Source organism: Cupressus sempervirens, chromosome 1 (genome assembly GCF_028749045.1).
Source record: "Cupressus sempervirens isolate cs-2001-9-10 chromosome 1, ASM2874904v1, whole genome shotgun sequence".
Taxonomy (NCBI): Eukaryota; Viridiplantae; Streptophyta; class Pinopsida; order Cupressales; family Cupressaceae; genus Cupressus; species Cupressus sempervirens.
The window spans coordinates 696,296,642-696,312,904 of NC_143118.1; the positions used below are offsets into that span (position 1 = coordinate 696,296,642).

The 16,263-nt window shown below is 32.9% G+C and overlaps 1 protein-coding gene across 1 annotated transcript in view; it reads left to right on the forward strand.

Annotated features, from left to right (window-relative positions):
* Positions 1-7,206: 7,206 nt before the first annotated feature.
* The window catches only part of EYE (conserved oligomeric Golgi complex component-related / COG complex component-like protein), an 82,266-nt gene continuing 73,209 nt past the window's right edge, over positions 7,207-16,263 (forward strand). The window contains exons 1-5 of the mRNA XM_089787322.1: positions 7,207-7,774; positions 13,360-13,449; positions 13,574-13,693; positions 13,830-13,931; positions 14,173-14,462. Coding sequence (XP_089643448.1) covers positions 7,490-7,774; positions 13,360-13,449; positions 13,574-13,693; positions 13,830-13,931; positions 14,173-14,462 — 887 coding nt within the window. The 5' untranslated portion in view covers positions 7,207-7,489. The remainder of the gene's footprint in view (positions 7,775-13,359; positions 13,450-13,573; positions 13,694-13,829; positions 13,932-14,172; positions 14,463-16,263) is intronic.

Here is a 16,263-nt window from a genome sequence, read left to right on the forward strand (position 1 = left end):
GTCCTTCAGTCTTCAACTCGGCTCACATACTAAATCAGTCAATACTAGTAATCTCACTCAACCACTTATACTTGACAATTATTAACTTATCAACTCAGTCTCCACATATTGGTACAAACTTTAAATCTGTCCTAATGAATCTTAACTTATCTTGATTTGGACTTTTGCACTTTCAATGTTAGGAACTAATGTATGGTTTGGCAAATTCACAATACAATTCCATACATACCTCTTTATTTAGTTTGAGGCGGGGGAATACCTAATCCATTGGATTGGGTGATCATAACTTCACCATTTGAACTGTTGCCTTCATCGATTTTCCTTTTCTAGGTTTGATTCATTTAATTTCTCACTTCTTCAAAATTAACCTTTGTCTTTCCATTATTTTCTTCACTATTGGGTACTAGTGTTTGGTTCATGTAGTGTCTTCTCAAGTGATTGACGTTCTGACAGTTAAAACATACTGGACCAAAATTCCTCCAGTTTCTTGATCTTCCTCTAAGATGTATTCTTGCACAAACTATTGCAATGTGTCCATATTTTCCATAAAATTGACAATTGACCCAATTATTGTAATTCCAATTTATAGTGTTACCTTACCTAGTTGCTTTGCCTTGACCTTTAGATGTCCAACTGTTCTTTGCATTAGATTTGAAATCTTGTGTCTTGTGACCATACTTCTAACATGTGTGACAATAACCTTCAAATCTAGATGTAGCCCATGTCTTATTGGTCTTTGATCTACATTCAGGTGATTGATGTCCATGTTTGTTACAATTGAAACAATTACCATTAAATTTGGGCTTAGAATTTGACTTGCTAGTTTTTCTCCTACAAATGTTTGTTGTGTGACCTAGTTTTCCACAATAATGACATGTAGGCTTCTTATTCTTAGAATTCCTTTGTTCTCCATTCTTTGATGATTATCCTTACTTGGTAGATGATATGAACTCGATGTAGCCTAATCCAATAGTGTCACGAGGTCTTTTTTGTACTTTTAGTGTTTCACCAAGTTGTCTCATAGCATCTCCTAATCTATTCATCCTTTCAATGATCTCCTTTTCAACTCTGAATTCATATTTTAGTTGATTGTTCTCAGATCTCAAATTTGCAATCTCTTCCACATTCCAAGTAATCCAATGATTGACACTTAATAAGTGATTGACCATGTTAAATTGATTGTGAGTCAGCCTTTGTACCTCATTGATCCTCTCATCAATACTTGTAGCCATCTGTCTTTTGTCTTCTTCAACCATTACCTTCTCTTTTGCAACCTTTTTCTTTTGTTCAGTAACTTCACATAGCCTTATCCAATGTATTTCATGTTCTCTTTTTGGTGCTCTTACTTCATCATTCAAGGTATTGTTCCTCTCCAATAGATTTGCTATTGCTGGATCAATTTCATTGGATCCGCCTTCATCACATAAGTCCTCAATGCTTTCTTCCTTGTATTGTGTATCATTTTGCTGAACTTCCATCTCTTTCCTTCTCTTTAAGGATTTATTCAGTTCCTTCTTTGCAACTTTGGCTTGTTCATATGCAAACTGCAAATCAAGCTTTTGATTCTCAATCACCTTTCCCAATTTGTAGGCTTCCATCTCCAAGATCTTTGGCTCTCAAGTGGTTAGAATTCTTCCTTAAAGAACTCAACTCTAATACCAATTGTTGGAAATCTAATAGGGAAAGTAAGATGTTGAGAGGGTGGGGGTGAACCAGGATCTATAAAACTTCCACTACTTCAAACATGAATCACATTCGTATTAATTCCCCACATACATCTTTGCCTTAACCTTAACATACATATTCATATAACATCATGTAATATTAGATCTAATATCTAATAACATGAATACCACATATAAGCAATAAATCAAAACATGACACCATATATGGTAACATAGAAACCCTCCAAGGTGAAGGTAAAGCTATGATGAGGATGAGACCCACAAAATCTTCACTACAACATCAATTAGGTGTGCTTGTTAAGGTTACAAATTTTGATGACTTATGATAACTAAATCTTGGTTATGGATTGCTCGACACATGTTGCCTCTTAAATCACTCGAAAACTACTAAAATCCTCAACGACACTTATGCACTCGACAATTACATTTGCCTCGGCATCAACTAAACCTCTTCACTTCTTTACTTAACAACCCAGCCTATATGATGACTCAATTGCAATGATGACCAACCAACATTGCCTAGTAAATGACTAAGTGTTTTGCACTAATAGAGAGGTTTTCCTTTAGGTTCAACACTATCCACTGCCTAACTTAACCCTAGACATCTCTACTTTTACTTTCCAAAATAACTTACAAAAGATTCTAGATCTTCACATTAGAGAGGGCCGACCACATAATAGTCTGCACACATACCAATGAATGATCCTTGCATTAAATGCACAACCTAAATTGAATGAACAAGTTGGCTCTCACTAAGAACCAATACAGACAAACTTGGTCAAATAAGCAACCGAGTATCAGAATAAACCATTGAGCCAACTTGACACTTGAAGCCACTTGACCAACATAGGAACTCAGTTGCTACTGGAGCTCAACAATACTAGTGCTCGACAATAACTGCAACTCAAAAATGCCTAAGAAAAATAAGAAGGATAACAAGGCAACCCATGATGCTTCTACATCAATGACCAACTCCGTTGCACTTAAAATAGATCAGGGGTAGTTTACCTTTGAATTTACCTTTTCCTCTTGATAATCTCCTTCTAAGAAATGCTTCAATGTGATCCATATCATCTTTAGATTAAAATTCAATTTCATCTTTACTACTCTTCTCTTTCTTTGAACCACCAATGGTTAGTGAAGACTTGAAGGCATTTCAAAGTGTAACCAAACTATTATCATAATTGCTTAACTCAAATGCAATCAACTGACCAACTAAACCATAAATTGTCAAATCATTACCAGGTTAAACCATCAATTGTCAGATCATTACCAAGCATAGCTCTAACTTCTTGAATTGTAGAAACTTTTATGGCATAAGTGGGTAGAAGAGTTATACAATATTAGAATCACTAATAATTCCTCCAGTAGCTCTGATTACACTTACTATTTCCTTGATTTGGTTCACATATTGTGCAACATTCTCACCTTCTCTCATTCTCATGTCATCATGCTTTCTTGTTGAACTTCCTATTTTAGCTCTCAGCACATATGGATCTCCATCATGTACAAGTACCAGTTTGTCCCACATTTGTTTAGAGTAGCACAGTTTTTGACATCATCAAACTCAAGGTCATTTAGGGCAAATACAATTTCAATTAGACTATTACGATCTTCCTTCTCAACCATTTGTTCTAAGGTCATATGAAGGCGTGGTGTAGTGTATTCATTATCCAAATTGTATGTAGCATTCTCACCAATTCCAAATAGATGTAACTTCATTCCATTTTGTTGTGAGGAGAAATTCTCCTTGTTCAGCTTTTGTACATCTCTCTTATACAACTTCATATTTTTAGCTCAAGTTCCTTCAAACTTCTCTCTCTAAGCACTATGCTCTAATACCAATAATTAGATAACTAATATGGGGGGAGGGGTGAATTAGTTATGTCTAGTTATCCTTAAAGCCTTCTAGACACTACAATACCAATACAACTTCATAAACATCAATAGAAATAACTCGGCAATCTCACTTAACTTCACAATTCACACTTGTAATCAACTTACTTCAAAATGTTATTGTTTATATTATTACTGAGTATCATAAGTATAACTTAGCTTTTACCTTATTATTACTTAACTATTATTGAGTTGCAATATTAAGTAAATACTATGAAAATCAACTTGCAACATAAAAATAATCACACATTTGACACCATGATTTAATGTAGAAATCTTGTAAAGGGAAAAATCACCTGGGATTGACAACCCAAATAATTTCACTCTTCTAAAGTGAGCTCTGCTAGGATCCAACCTTGTTGAATGTTACATGAATATTTTTAGTGTGACCTTGTTAGAGGGTTTTGACATAAAGATCATCTAGACCTTATCACTCCTTGATCTTATCTAAAGAGTGGCCTACTCTAAAAAACTTACAAACATCACTAATCAATGTTATATAGGATTTCACAGTCTTCTTAGGTCCACTCAATTAAGAAATTTTTCTGCTACAATGGTAAGAAAGTAACAATCAAATGATCTATAAGATTCAACACTACCTTGTTTGTTTAGATCTTTTTTCTACTTTGTCTTCTTCCCTCTTTGATCTATGTCTGGCTGATTCACTTCTTCACACTTCTACTTTGCTCTAGCTCTGCTTGATCTTCCTTCTTCTCTACTCGGTTCACCTTGCTTCTTTCTTTCTCTTTCCTTTGTACAAATCTCCAAGTTAACAATAACAACTAGCAACTAAAAACTTGCTTGAACATCTCCTTAAATAGTAAACTTTCTGCTTTTAGATTCTATTAGATTTTGCCACTTAATCACATCTGTAGATCTTAGATTCAATGTATTTAGTCACCTAAAAAATAAAAATTTCATTGAACTTTGTGCTCATCCTTATCTTGTTTAAATCTCCATCATTAAATCTCCATCATCAAATCTCCATTGTATTTTTCCAATAGTAGATCTTGTAACTAACTTTGACTTTCGCCTTCAAACTTATTGAATATTATTTATTTCACCATAAGTCCGTCTTCGATCTCATCTTTCTTAACTTTGTTCTTCTAACTCATACTTAATGAACATAGATTTCACTCGGGCAATATATGACTTGATTAACATATGAATTACTCAGTTAACACTAAACTTTAACTTCTCTTTTTGAAACACTCGGTTAATATTGTACTCCTTTCACCTTGTCACTTTGCGTAGCTTGTATAGCTTGGTGAATATATAAACTTCATCATTACATATGTAGATTACATGATTGTAAAACAATTAAAATAACCTTACGTTATCATTGTCCAATTGATTCAAGTGCCCATTGAATACCATACTTATCAAGTCCATCATCATCATACTTTCTTCAAATCCTCTTATCTGTCAAATGATATGACACTCTACTGAATTAGCATAATGTCTAACCAACTAAAACTTTGACATCAATGACAACATAACAACTGATATGACTCTTTCATGTACATTCATATCATTCTCAGTTACGTCATCAATTGGGGCTAACATATAAAACATGCAGTTGGTAGGGAAAATGAGTTTTCGTCTCATTTATGAGACCAACTTAATGATGTAAGGACAAAGCTTTATTTTGAATTGTGTGTTAAGATCTAGAAAGCATTATATTGATTTAAAAATTGTTATCCTCGAAGTATTTTCCTAAATAGCTTAATATACTTAATTTTTATATTAATTGATAAAATCAATAGCTTATTAAAATAAATAAAAATATAAATGTAAAACATAATTTTAAAAAATAAATATAATTAATAATAAATATATAATTTTTTATTTATAAATTATAATTTAGTTGTACATTTTAAAATCTAAAACATATTAAAAAAATATTATCCATCAAAATAATGTTCATAAGTGTCACATGCCTCTAATCATTAACAATTTTTCCATATTTCACTATAAAATTATTAGTCCCTACCTTTTAAAAGTCTCAAACTATTGTTTTTTTAAAAATCCCCCATCTATTAATTTTTAGTGATCAATTATTCTATTTCTAAAGTTATATGCTTGTATATTTTTAAATCTATTTATGAAAACAAAAATCCCTTTTTTCAGTTGGCTAATGATTATTTTTCGAGAGAGAAAATTCAATTTTCTCCAACAAAAATACAAATATTTTCTAACAACTTTATCATGAATTAATGAATGCATTAATTACAACTTTATTTTTTCCACAAATGTGACAAGTTCATTGGATTCTCAAAAAAGTAATGTTTTTATCTTCCACCTCACAATTCATTTTTCTTACTAAATTCAAATATAGAGTTGAGTATTTCTTATTTCTTATTTTATATATATTTATTAGTTTTAGATTGATGTTTATTTTTGCCAATTGTAAAATGTTATTTCTTTTAAGTTTACACTATGTTTTACTGACTACTATTTTACAATCTTGTTCTTATTTCTTTTAATATCATTTTACAAATTGTTAAATTAATACCACCCCTCAAACTTACTAGATATACAAACAAATATTAGACATATTTTTACAAACTAAGATAAATAAAATAATTCCTATACAAGTAAAAGTAATTCTTCAAACTTCTTATAAAGAATTTATGACACAACATAAAATATTTTTAATACAAATATATCAACTTAAATTTGATATATCTTGATTTATAATAATTATTCTTGATTTTAATTAATAAATATCAAAATTTTAATTTTATAAAATTAATATCTCACATAATTATTTGTGTGTTTTAACACATGTCAACATGCAAACACCACTGCCTATTTAGATTGTGGATATTTCTTTTGTCTTACAACTCGCTAAGTCTACAAAACCTCCCAAATACTTATATTATATATTAAGGCAGGAACTCAAGCTAGCGTAGAGCTCTTTAATTTAACATTTTGCAATTACAGGTAACCTACTCAACAGTCCAATTAGCATTTGAAGAATTTGGAGACGTAAAATGTTTCGCCACCAAATTCCCAGTGCTTTACTAATTTAAAAGAGATATGATATGATATGATAGATTTTAATAACGTCCACGAGACTAAAGTAGTCTATGGGAGCCATGCAATCGCCCTCCCGAGTCAGGAGCCAAACTAGTCAGTTGCAAAGTTTTGGTTAACTTGTCTCTTCTTCTCTGAATTTTGATAATCAACTCCGCTGTTCTCTTCACTTGATCTTCCTCAAATAAATAGTTAAAGTTCTTGTTCTGCAGAATTTTTGTATAATCAGATCTGATATCGTTGTAAGCCAAGCATTCCATGACAAAGTGTTGCTTTGTCTCCACTGTTCTCATATTGCAGAATAAATATGTTCTGTCTGCCCACTCTTCCTTTGGAACTTGCCATCTACCAGTTTCACATCACAGTTGATGTGAACTAGTTCTAATTTGTGCCATCAACATTTTTGCTTTCCAATTAATAAGTGCCCTTATATAGGCCTTTTCATCATGACTAGAAGTGGGATTAAATTCTTTAATGTAATAAGATTTTTTTTTTCTTATGTGTCTTGTCTATTACGAAATTTTTTATTGACAATTTTTTTTATTTTTCTAATGTTATCCGAACAAACTTGGATGTTGATATCCCATTTTTGCATCCATTTGTCATTTTGTTTCATCCATGTGCTTTTCCGCCTCACAATAGCTACAGCAGAGGGATCTATAGGCTTGAACACAACAGTTGGCATGCGAGGGGCACAACTAGAATTCGTTTCGATGGCACAAGAATGACTTCCGACCTTACACAGAAGTCAAAATGTGCAGACTATCCTGCATAATATGATTCCCGCATATTTGGCTCTGGTAAATGTGTATAAATCTGAAGGAGAGAGCGGCTGAGCTGGCCTGACGTGAATTCAGATTGAAGGCAAGATGATGGTGGACTTGAGCAGCTTCTCAGACGAAAAATTCGATGCCAAGAAGTGGATAAATGGGGCTTGCAAGGCGCGGCATCCGGAAGAAGCGGTTGAAAAGTATCTAGGAGATTTGGAGATGAAATTGCAGGCCGCGTCCGAAGAAATCGCGACTTCATTGGACGAACAGAGTGCTTCTTCACTGCTCAGGGTGCCCCGCGCTTCGAGGGATGTTATTCGCCTCAGGGACGACGCCCTTGTTCTTAGATCTGCTGTTTCTGGAATTCTTAACAAGCTCAAAAAGGTTCCTACAATTGTCTTTTAAATGAACGTAGATGCGAAAATTTCTCATTTGCAAATATTTTGAGTGTACGCCAATAACATGCCGTACTTTTGGTTGGTTGCTGCTGTAGCCCCTTATGTGGAAAGGTTATATTTTCAATCTCTGTTTGCTCATTTGTCTGAGCGTCGAATGCTGTACGTTTCTTGAGTTTTGTTATACCTCTTATTGCACAAGTGGTCTAAAAATCCTCCGGGAATCATAGAGCCCCGTTTGATACAGTGGGCTTTGGCAAACAAAAATGTACCCAAACATGAAAAAGAATTATTCAGTACCCTCATGCCCTTTTATTATCTCCATACATAGATTTAAATCACACAGCTTGCTAAATGTATTTAGATTATAAAATTACATACAAGTAGCTATGTCCATGCCTTGAGAAAGGCATACCTCCCACAATCTCCATACAGATGTTCTTCCATGATCTATCGGGCATAGGTAGAGCCAGAGGCATGTGTGATCCTTCTTCTCTAACCTCAGGCATGTTCGTGCAACAGAATTTATGCACACTTTCGCAAATGAATCACTGGTTTACCCAATGCCAAAATGACTTGACACTTACGAATTATGTGGTTCCCTCATAATTAGAAGTCTTTCCTCACATGACGCTCTAGTTTGTTCATCCTGTCAAGTAGAAATCTGTGTTGTCTTTGAGATAGTTTGTCTTTGAGATGGAAATCTGTGTTGTCTTAAACACTGCCTCCGTTTCTTTAAATGTTGATATGTGCCTCCAATATTTCTATCTTCAGCATATACTTTCTCATAGTTGGAAGCCTTTCCTCTTATGACGCTATAGCTTGTTCATCCTGTCAATTAGTTTGTCTTTGAGATAGAAATCAGTGCTGTCTTAAACAACGCCTCTGTTTCTTCAAAAGTTGATATGTGCCTCGAATATTTCTATCTTCAGCATATGCTTCCTCATACGCTCTTTTTACAAAAGGCTCAAGTTGGGAAACTGTTGAAAGCAATTTTTTATTGGAATTTGCTTTATAATTGGTGCCATAGATAGCATATTTGCCATAATATCTGTACTCAATCACCAAATAGAATTGTTGAAGAAATCTCATTGAATTGTAGCATTTTGTTTTGCTGCAATTTATTTTGCTTTCTGAAATACTGAAGCTATTTGTTCTTAGTATGCACAATTGTTGCCTTTCCCAACAAGTAAGTTTTATTGTTTTCATTTCTTAATTGCTTGTACAAGTGCATATATTTTATTGTCATGAATAGGGTAATCTCTGATAATTTTACAAAATGCTTCTGGATGATAACAAACTGGCCTACCTTGTTGCAAAAATCTGTCCCTGTTGCATTTGCACTTTCATCTATTTCGTCTTAAATGATTTCAGTAAATTAGGAAGAACAAGTACTGCACATTGCTGATTTTACACTTCAAAGAATCAAAAGCACCATATGCACCTTACCCTAATGTACTACTTGTTGTAATAACATACCATCTTACCACTTGTTGCAATAATATATTAGTTTACTCCAATTTGCTATCTTACCGCTACAAAGATTCGAAAGCACACCATACTATCTCACTTGTTGTTGCAATCACATGCAAAAGTATTGCTATTGTTGATCAAAACGAACGCATATCTTCTTGTACCAAACTGCATCAATTAAAGCACTTACTTTGTACAACACTCATCACGTGAACAAATTAGTAGTAGTCATAATTTAGTTGTAACAATTTGTAAATGTTTGATGCATCTTAACCCAGTATAATTTCTTAGTACCTATTGCAATAGCATGCAAATGTATCGCTATTGTGGATAAGAAGGAATGATTTTCTTTGTGTTTTGAACTGCATCGATTAAACTCTGTCTCTACTATAGTCATAATGTGGGCAATTTAGTAATAGTTGTCACTTCTGTCGTAACAATTACTAGTTGTTGTCCAATCACTTGTCCTGGATGGACTATTGATTGCATAGCATAAGTCTTCTTCGTATCGAATAAGGTTGATTTCGCTTAGCACTTGTAAGACTTTTCTTAAATGAGTTAGATTTTATTGCAGCGCTGAAAACTGAAACATCATCTACATTTGCTAGGACACATGTATTTATGAATGGCCTCAACAATTGTTCATCAATATCATTAATGTAGCAGTTGCAGTACCTTAGTCACAAGCAACAACCCGTCATCTAGATGTCGTTTTGATCTTGAAGGTTGTCTTCCGTACATATCTTACATTCAAACTTGATTGTACTCTAATTTAAGATGCAATTTCATAAAATAATTGATAGTTTGAAGTTGGTTCAATAAGTCATCAATTTGTGAGATTGCATATAGTTCACTATTGTGATTGGGTTGAGTTACTTACAAGGCACAATCCCCAAGAGCCATCCTTGTGTCCCACACAATGAAGTACTTGGGTGCAGTCACTTGCTGTAACAACTCATAAAGTTGCTTCTAAACTATCTTAAAGTTTTTGAGTCCATCATCTTTCTTATCCTTCAAAAGAAGTAAAACAATATATTATTTGTTAGAGTAAGTTTTTTTTTGGCTTGGTTGGTGCTTACCATGAGTGCTTGATCTTGCTTTGTTTTGTCTTAATGATGTACTTTACTCCATCCTTGTTTCATTTATATTTGTTTTCCATTTTGAAGTTAGCATCCTTGAGATACAAAAACTCTCCAACACAACATCAGATGCATTATGGAATTGCATTTGCTTCCATTCCATCAACATGTTATAGATTAGTTTCAAATTTGATTTTATGATTTCACGTTACTTGTATTTCTCGGCTTTTCTTCGTTAAACACAATGCGCATAGCTGTAGATGATCATAAGTTTTTAAATGAAGTCTATTAACAATTTCCAGTATGAACAAATACTAGCAAGTGCACTTGCCTTTATCTAATGTTGATTTCAATATGGAAATGTGCTAATTTCTTCCTTTCCATGCTTTGTGCTAGTTGCATCAGTAGTCCATCAATAGTCAAACAATCTGCTATCTCCACTTTTGTTCCTTCATTTTAAGCATATCATGCACTTCTTCAAGTTTCTTTGGTGCAATTTTTAAGATATAATTCCAAATATCCTTCATTTACATAATTATTCTTTGTGGTCTTGCAAACCATTTTTTTACACTTTCACTTAGGTGTCTTGTAGTATAAGGTCGGTTGATTCTACTCCTTGGGTTGATTTTAGTTTGGAAGAGTCACCTTGGCCTTCTCTTTTCTCTCCCTCAATGTATTACACATGCACACATGCTTCGTCAATGCCTTTTATTTGGCTAAAGATGATTTATTTCCTTATGCATGCATTAATGAAGATTGATCATGCATTAGCTTAAGCTTTCTTTATCAAAGTTCAACTTTGTCAAGATACTTGTTTATAAAATATTGTAATGTTGTCCAGCACACTTAATTGAATAGGATAGAAATCATTGGTCCATGAAGTTTTGGAGACAAGGGATGCAGGGATGGTGGGAGACACCTAGGGTGGGCTTTGAGGATGGGTGGAGCATGCACCCTATTTGGGAGTGATGGGTAGATGATATTGGGGGATGGTAATGCATATATGTAATGCCTTTCTAGGACATTTCTTATTTTTAGCTGGAAGCAATATTTCTAATTCTAAAATGATAATTGCATTTACATTATAAATGCAATTTAATAAAAATCGTGAATTTTAGTTATACTATAACATTCAGATTTTTCACCTTGATATAATTCTGAAAATAGTGTTTACTTGATTTTTTGCTATGTATCTTCTTCCAATTCCATGCTATATTTCCTTAAACATTTGTCCTTGATATCTAGACAAGCTATGGGTTTTTGTCCATAAATTTCTTAGTTTTTTCTTGGAGAATTTTTCTTTTTTCTTTAGCTGTAGTATTTACTTGCAAAGTCACTTCATATTTTCTTCCACTAATTTTGTCTTCTCCGCATTTGGTCTTGTTTATATATTCTTATCTTTTAACAGTTGCCTTCTTTCCTTATAATAAAGAATGCTGCCAACTAGAATGCCAACTAACCAGTAGTTGTTAATTTCCACCTAGCATTAGTTATAAATTAATATTTATGTAGTTTGTCTTTTCAAGTGATTGGATTTGCATATTTCTTACTCTTTTAAGGGCGCGCGATGTAATGTCCCCTTTTGAGGTCACCTTATACTTTACCCAGAATTCACAAATCCAAAATGAAATAGTAGCAAAATTGTATTTGTCATTGAGTCCATGTCAATTGTGTTGTAACTGTCGTGCATATTGAAAGGTCTACATTTTGTAAAGATATTGTAACTTTTCTCAAAAGCATATTTAAATAAAGGGACTGCTTCGAGGGCTGGGTTGTTTCCTTCACCGAGGATGGTTTTTTCTAGGGTAACTATTGTATTGCTTCTTATTGTTTTGTGCTTATTTCTTTCTTTGATTGCATTATTTCTAGTTCTGAATATAACATGGTATCAGAGCGGGTTTGAAATAACTTGATCCAGAACCATAAGTATACTTTATTTGTGCTCCTTCTTTCTTTCTCTGAGTTAGACTTCTTCAGTGCATGAAAATGGTGAATCATAGACTATTATTTTGACTTCAATCATTATCATTTTTAAGTGTTATTAGAGACTCTAAGGAAAGAGTCTCTTACAATTGATTGTTGAAAGTTAATTGTCCCTATTTCATAAGATTTAACAAATGGGGACATAACAATTGGGTGGGAGATCTTGATCACAGAAGTTCTACTTTAGTTTATGTTGCAATGTTGGCATATAGGTTGATGCTAGTCTTCCAAAAATCTAATTATTGTTTTGGAATCAGTAGCAGAGGCAAAGTACGTTGGATTTGCTCAAGCACATAAAGAAGTTATGCATTTATATGAGATGCTAGATCTTATACATTTGACGATCAAAGTACTCTTCAGATTTCCAAGATTCACATCTTACATGCAAAGATTCTGCATTTCGAGTTCGAGTACCACAAGGCTTGTGGAATATTGGAGCTTCTGAAGATTTAGACTGGCTTTGTTGAACCAACAACATAGTGATGAATGTGAGCTGTTGGTGGAGATTCTCAAGTTTATTGAGTTTTGGGAGGCATTGTGTCTCAAAAAGCTTTATGTGAAGGGGGATTGTCATCATTACGTTCTCTTGCTGTGTTACATTGAATGTGTTTTAGACCCACCAATTTTAGATAAGGGTGGATGCTGGAATGATGATGATCACATTGTGAGGATTTATGTCAAATGCATAACATAATATTGTCATGGTACTTTGTGTGAACATTTGTTTCATATTGTAATTCATCAAGGTTTCCAAATGAACGATGGATTAAATGTACCTAATGTACTTGTTTTGAAGTTGCATATTTCTATTGTGCATCCTATCCTTACAAAATGCAGGTATTTGGGTTTTGGTTAGTGTGCTTTTCTGAACTGGTGGCGATTATTTTTTCTTTTCCTCCATTGTTAGGGGAAATCTCAATCAAAGTTAATGATTCGTCAAGTTGAAACAAAGTTTGAAGCATTGCCATATATTGGTACTTTTGAGTGCCATGAATACCTTCTGAAAGGCGACATGCCTCACATTGTTTTTTGATGATAGGCAGAAGGATCATCAGCAGAATCTGTAGCAGCACTTGCTAGAGTAGATAGGGTCAAACAACGTATGGAAGCAGCATTCCAGACGTTGAAGGTTTGTAGTTTATATATTCATGTATTTTTTAATTTATTTGAACTTAGTTGGATTATTTTAGGTTGACATGGGAATAAAAACAGGATTTTCAGGCTACATTGTGACAATTTTTTTGCTAGAACAGGATGCTGCGGGTTTGACAAAGTTGAGTGCAAGTGTTGAAGATGTGTTCTCAAGTGGAGACCTTGCACATGCAGCAGAAACATTGGCTAATATGAGACATTGCTTGTCTGTTGTTGGTGAAGTATGTAATGATCTCATTTCTTAAGCATTGAAATGATATCCGTTGGCAAAAAATCGTGCATTAAAAAGTCAAAATAGGATTTAGTTCAACATCTGGAATTCTTATAATTGATTGTCATTGATGGGTGCTTTTCCAGGTTTCAGAGTTTGCTAATGTAAAACGACAGTTGGAAGTTTTAGAAGATCGGTTGGAAGGAATGATACAGCCCCGATTGGTGGATGCTCTTACTAATCACAAGGTTAGACATCAAATCTATTTGTCCATATTTAATTTGTAAAATATTCTAAAGATGTACAAGAAAATATTCAGCACGATCTTCATTTTTTTTTGGTATACTTGTTCAAATGTTCTGCTTTTGCAAATACAATTGATGTGATATAGAGATTGATTTTGTCAGCTATAAGTTTGTGAGCATGTCATCTTTACAGTAAAACTAAATACATTTGAACACATCATTTAGTTTGAAAATTGTAGTGCAGGTTGATGCTGCCCAAAGTTTACGGCACATCCTTGTCCGTATTGGTCGATATAGATATCTAGAACAGCAATATACAAAGATACGCATGAAGCCTTTACGTCGTCTGTGGGAAGATTTTGATTCTGGCAAGGGAAACATGGTGATTGGCAAATCTGGCAATGAGAAACAACTTGGAGATAGCCAGCCTGCTCCTATTGGTGCCATGAATAATGATACTCATATTTTATTCACTAGATGGTTACCTCAATTTTATGATGAGGTTCTTCTCAATCTTGATCAAGAATGGAAATGGTGAGAGTTACAGTCTTTGGAAACCATTCCCAAATTTCAAAAAAAAAAAATGTAATGTTACAAGTTTGGATATTGTTATTTCTCCAGTCTGTAGTTGAGATTGCTTCTGTTACTAATGTTTACATCATGGTTGTTCTAGTTGAATGATTGAAAGTTTCTTTTCTTTTGTCAAAAGGGTAAAAAGGATGATAATATCGTGACATCTTAAGGTAGACAGATATCTACTATAAAAAATATTGTATCATTAGAAAACATTCCAGTAGATTTTGACACATTATTCATTATTTCTGCAAACTGTTAAACCATAATTTATACATGTTCATATTTTATTCTTAAAATATGAAGCATTAATGTCTGGAAACAATTTTGCTGGTTTGCATGGGGTGTCCCAATCCATTTCTTTTGTTGGTAGGTAGGAATATAAATTTTCAAGACCAAACTGATTTAATCAGGAAGATTTGACTTCTGATGAAGATTATGAAGAGGTACTTGGGATGATCCGTGTATAATAGAAGGGTGCAACAGGCATAATTGCCCAAAGCAATCTTTGTTGAGATTTTTAATGTTTCAGACCTAAGTTGCCAGTTTGGGTTCAGGTTCAGATTTGGATTTGATTCATCAGTGTGTGTGTATATATATATATTTATGTATAAAAAATTCTAAATACATTTTTAATTCATTGTAACTAATATATATAGTGAGCTCATAACTATACATATAAACAATGAAATCCAAAAAATATATATATTAATAATAATACAAAATTCACATATATATTAGTTATAATGAATTAGAAATTTATTTAGAATTATATATGTGTGCATGCATGATGTGTGTATGTATATGAGGAATAATGGAAGTATATATTGAATTATAGAATGTATTTATAGATGATATAATATATCTTATAAGAATGAACTACTATTTATATATGTAAATTATATCTATTTATTAGTAAACAATGGAATCAGAACTATTTATCTGAATGTTTGAGTATATATATCTCAATGATATTAGGAATAAGGAAATAGTGAATGGGCCGATTTATATATATGTATGACCATTAGATCATAATTATATATATTTATATCTTTATGTTGTATCATATTTTTATATATATTAGTATTAATGAAATTAGAAGTCATATATACATGTTATTCCAGATGTGAATAAATGTATATATATATACATATAAATACACATATACATGCATATATATATATACACACATATTACTTGCATATGCATACATACACATATATATACATATACATACATATATACACACAGATATATATACATACAAATATATGTGTGTGTGTGTGTATGTATATATATGTGTATGTATGCATATGTATACATATATACACACACACATATATATATACATACATATATATATTACATACATTCGTAAGTACCTCTTCATAATCTTCATTGAAAGTCAAATGTAATGCCCCCTGCTAGGTTTAGGCCTATTTTAACCGAAATTTAATATTATGTCCTAAGCTAAATGGATAAAGATATAATGATTTAGTCAAAGACATTCAAAGTAAAGAGAATTATTCATTCATCTTATTAGATTAAGTTATCTGTATATATTATTAACATCCATGCTGACCTTATTACTACTTCAACTCAATAAAGGAAGGATTAGGCTTGTAACCAAGGTGCATGGAGAGCAATTAGAATAGGCTTCCTCAAAGTTTACAAGTCCAAGCTTGTAACCTATCTTGGGACTTGTCCTCAAGGCTTCCGGGACATTGACCTCTACCCTGTCTTGAGACTGACACTATTGATT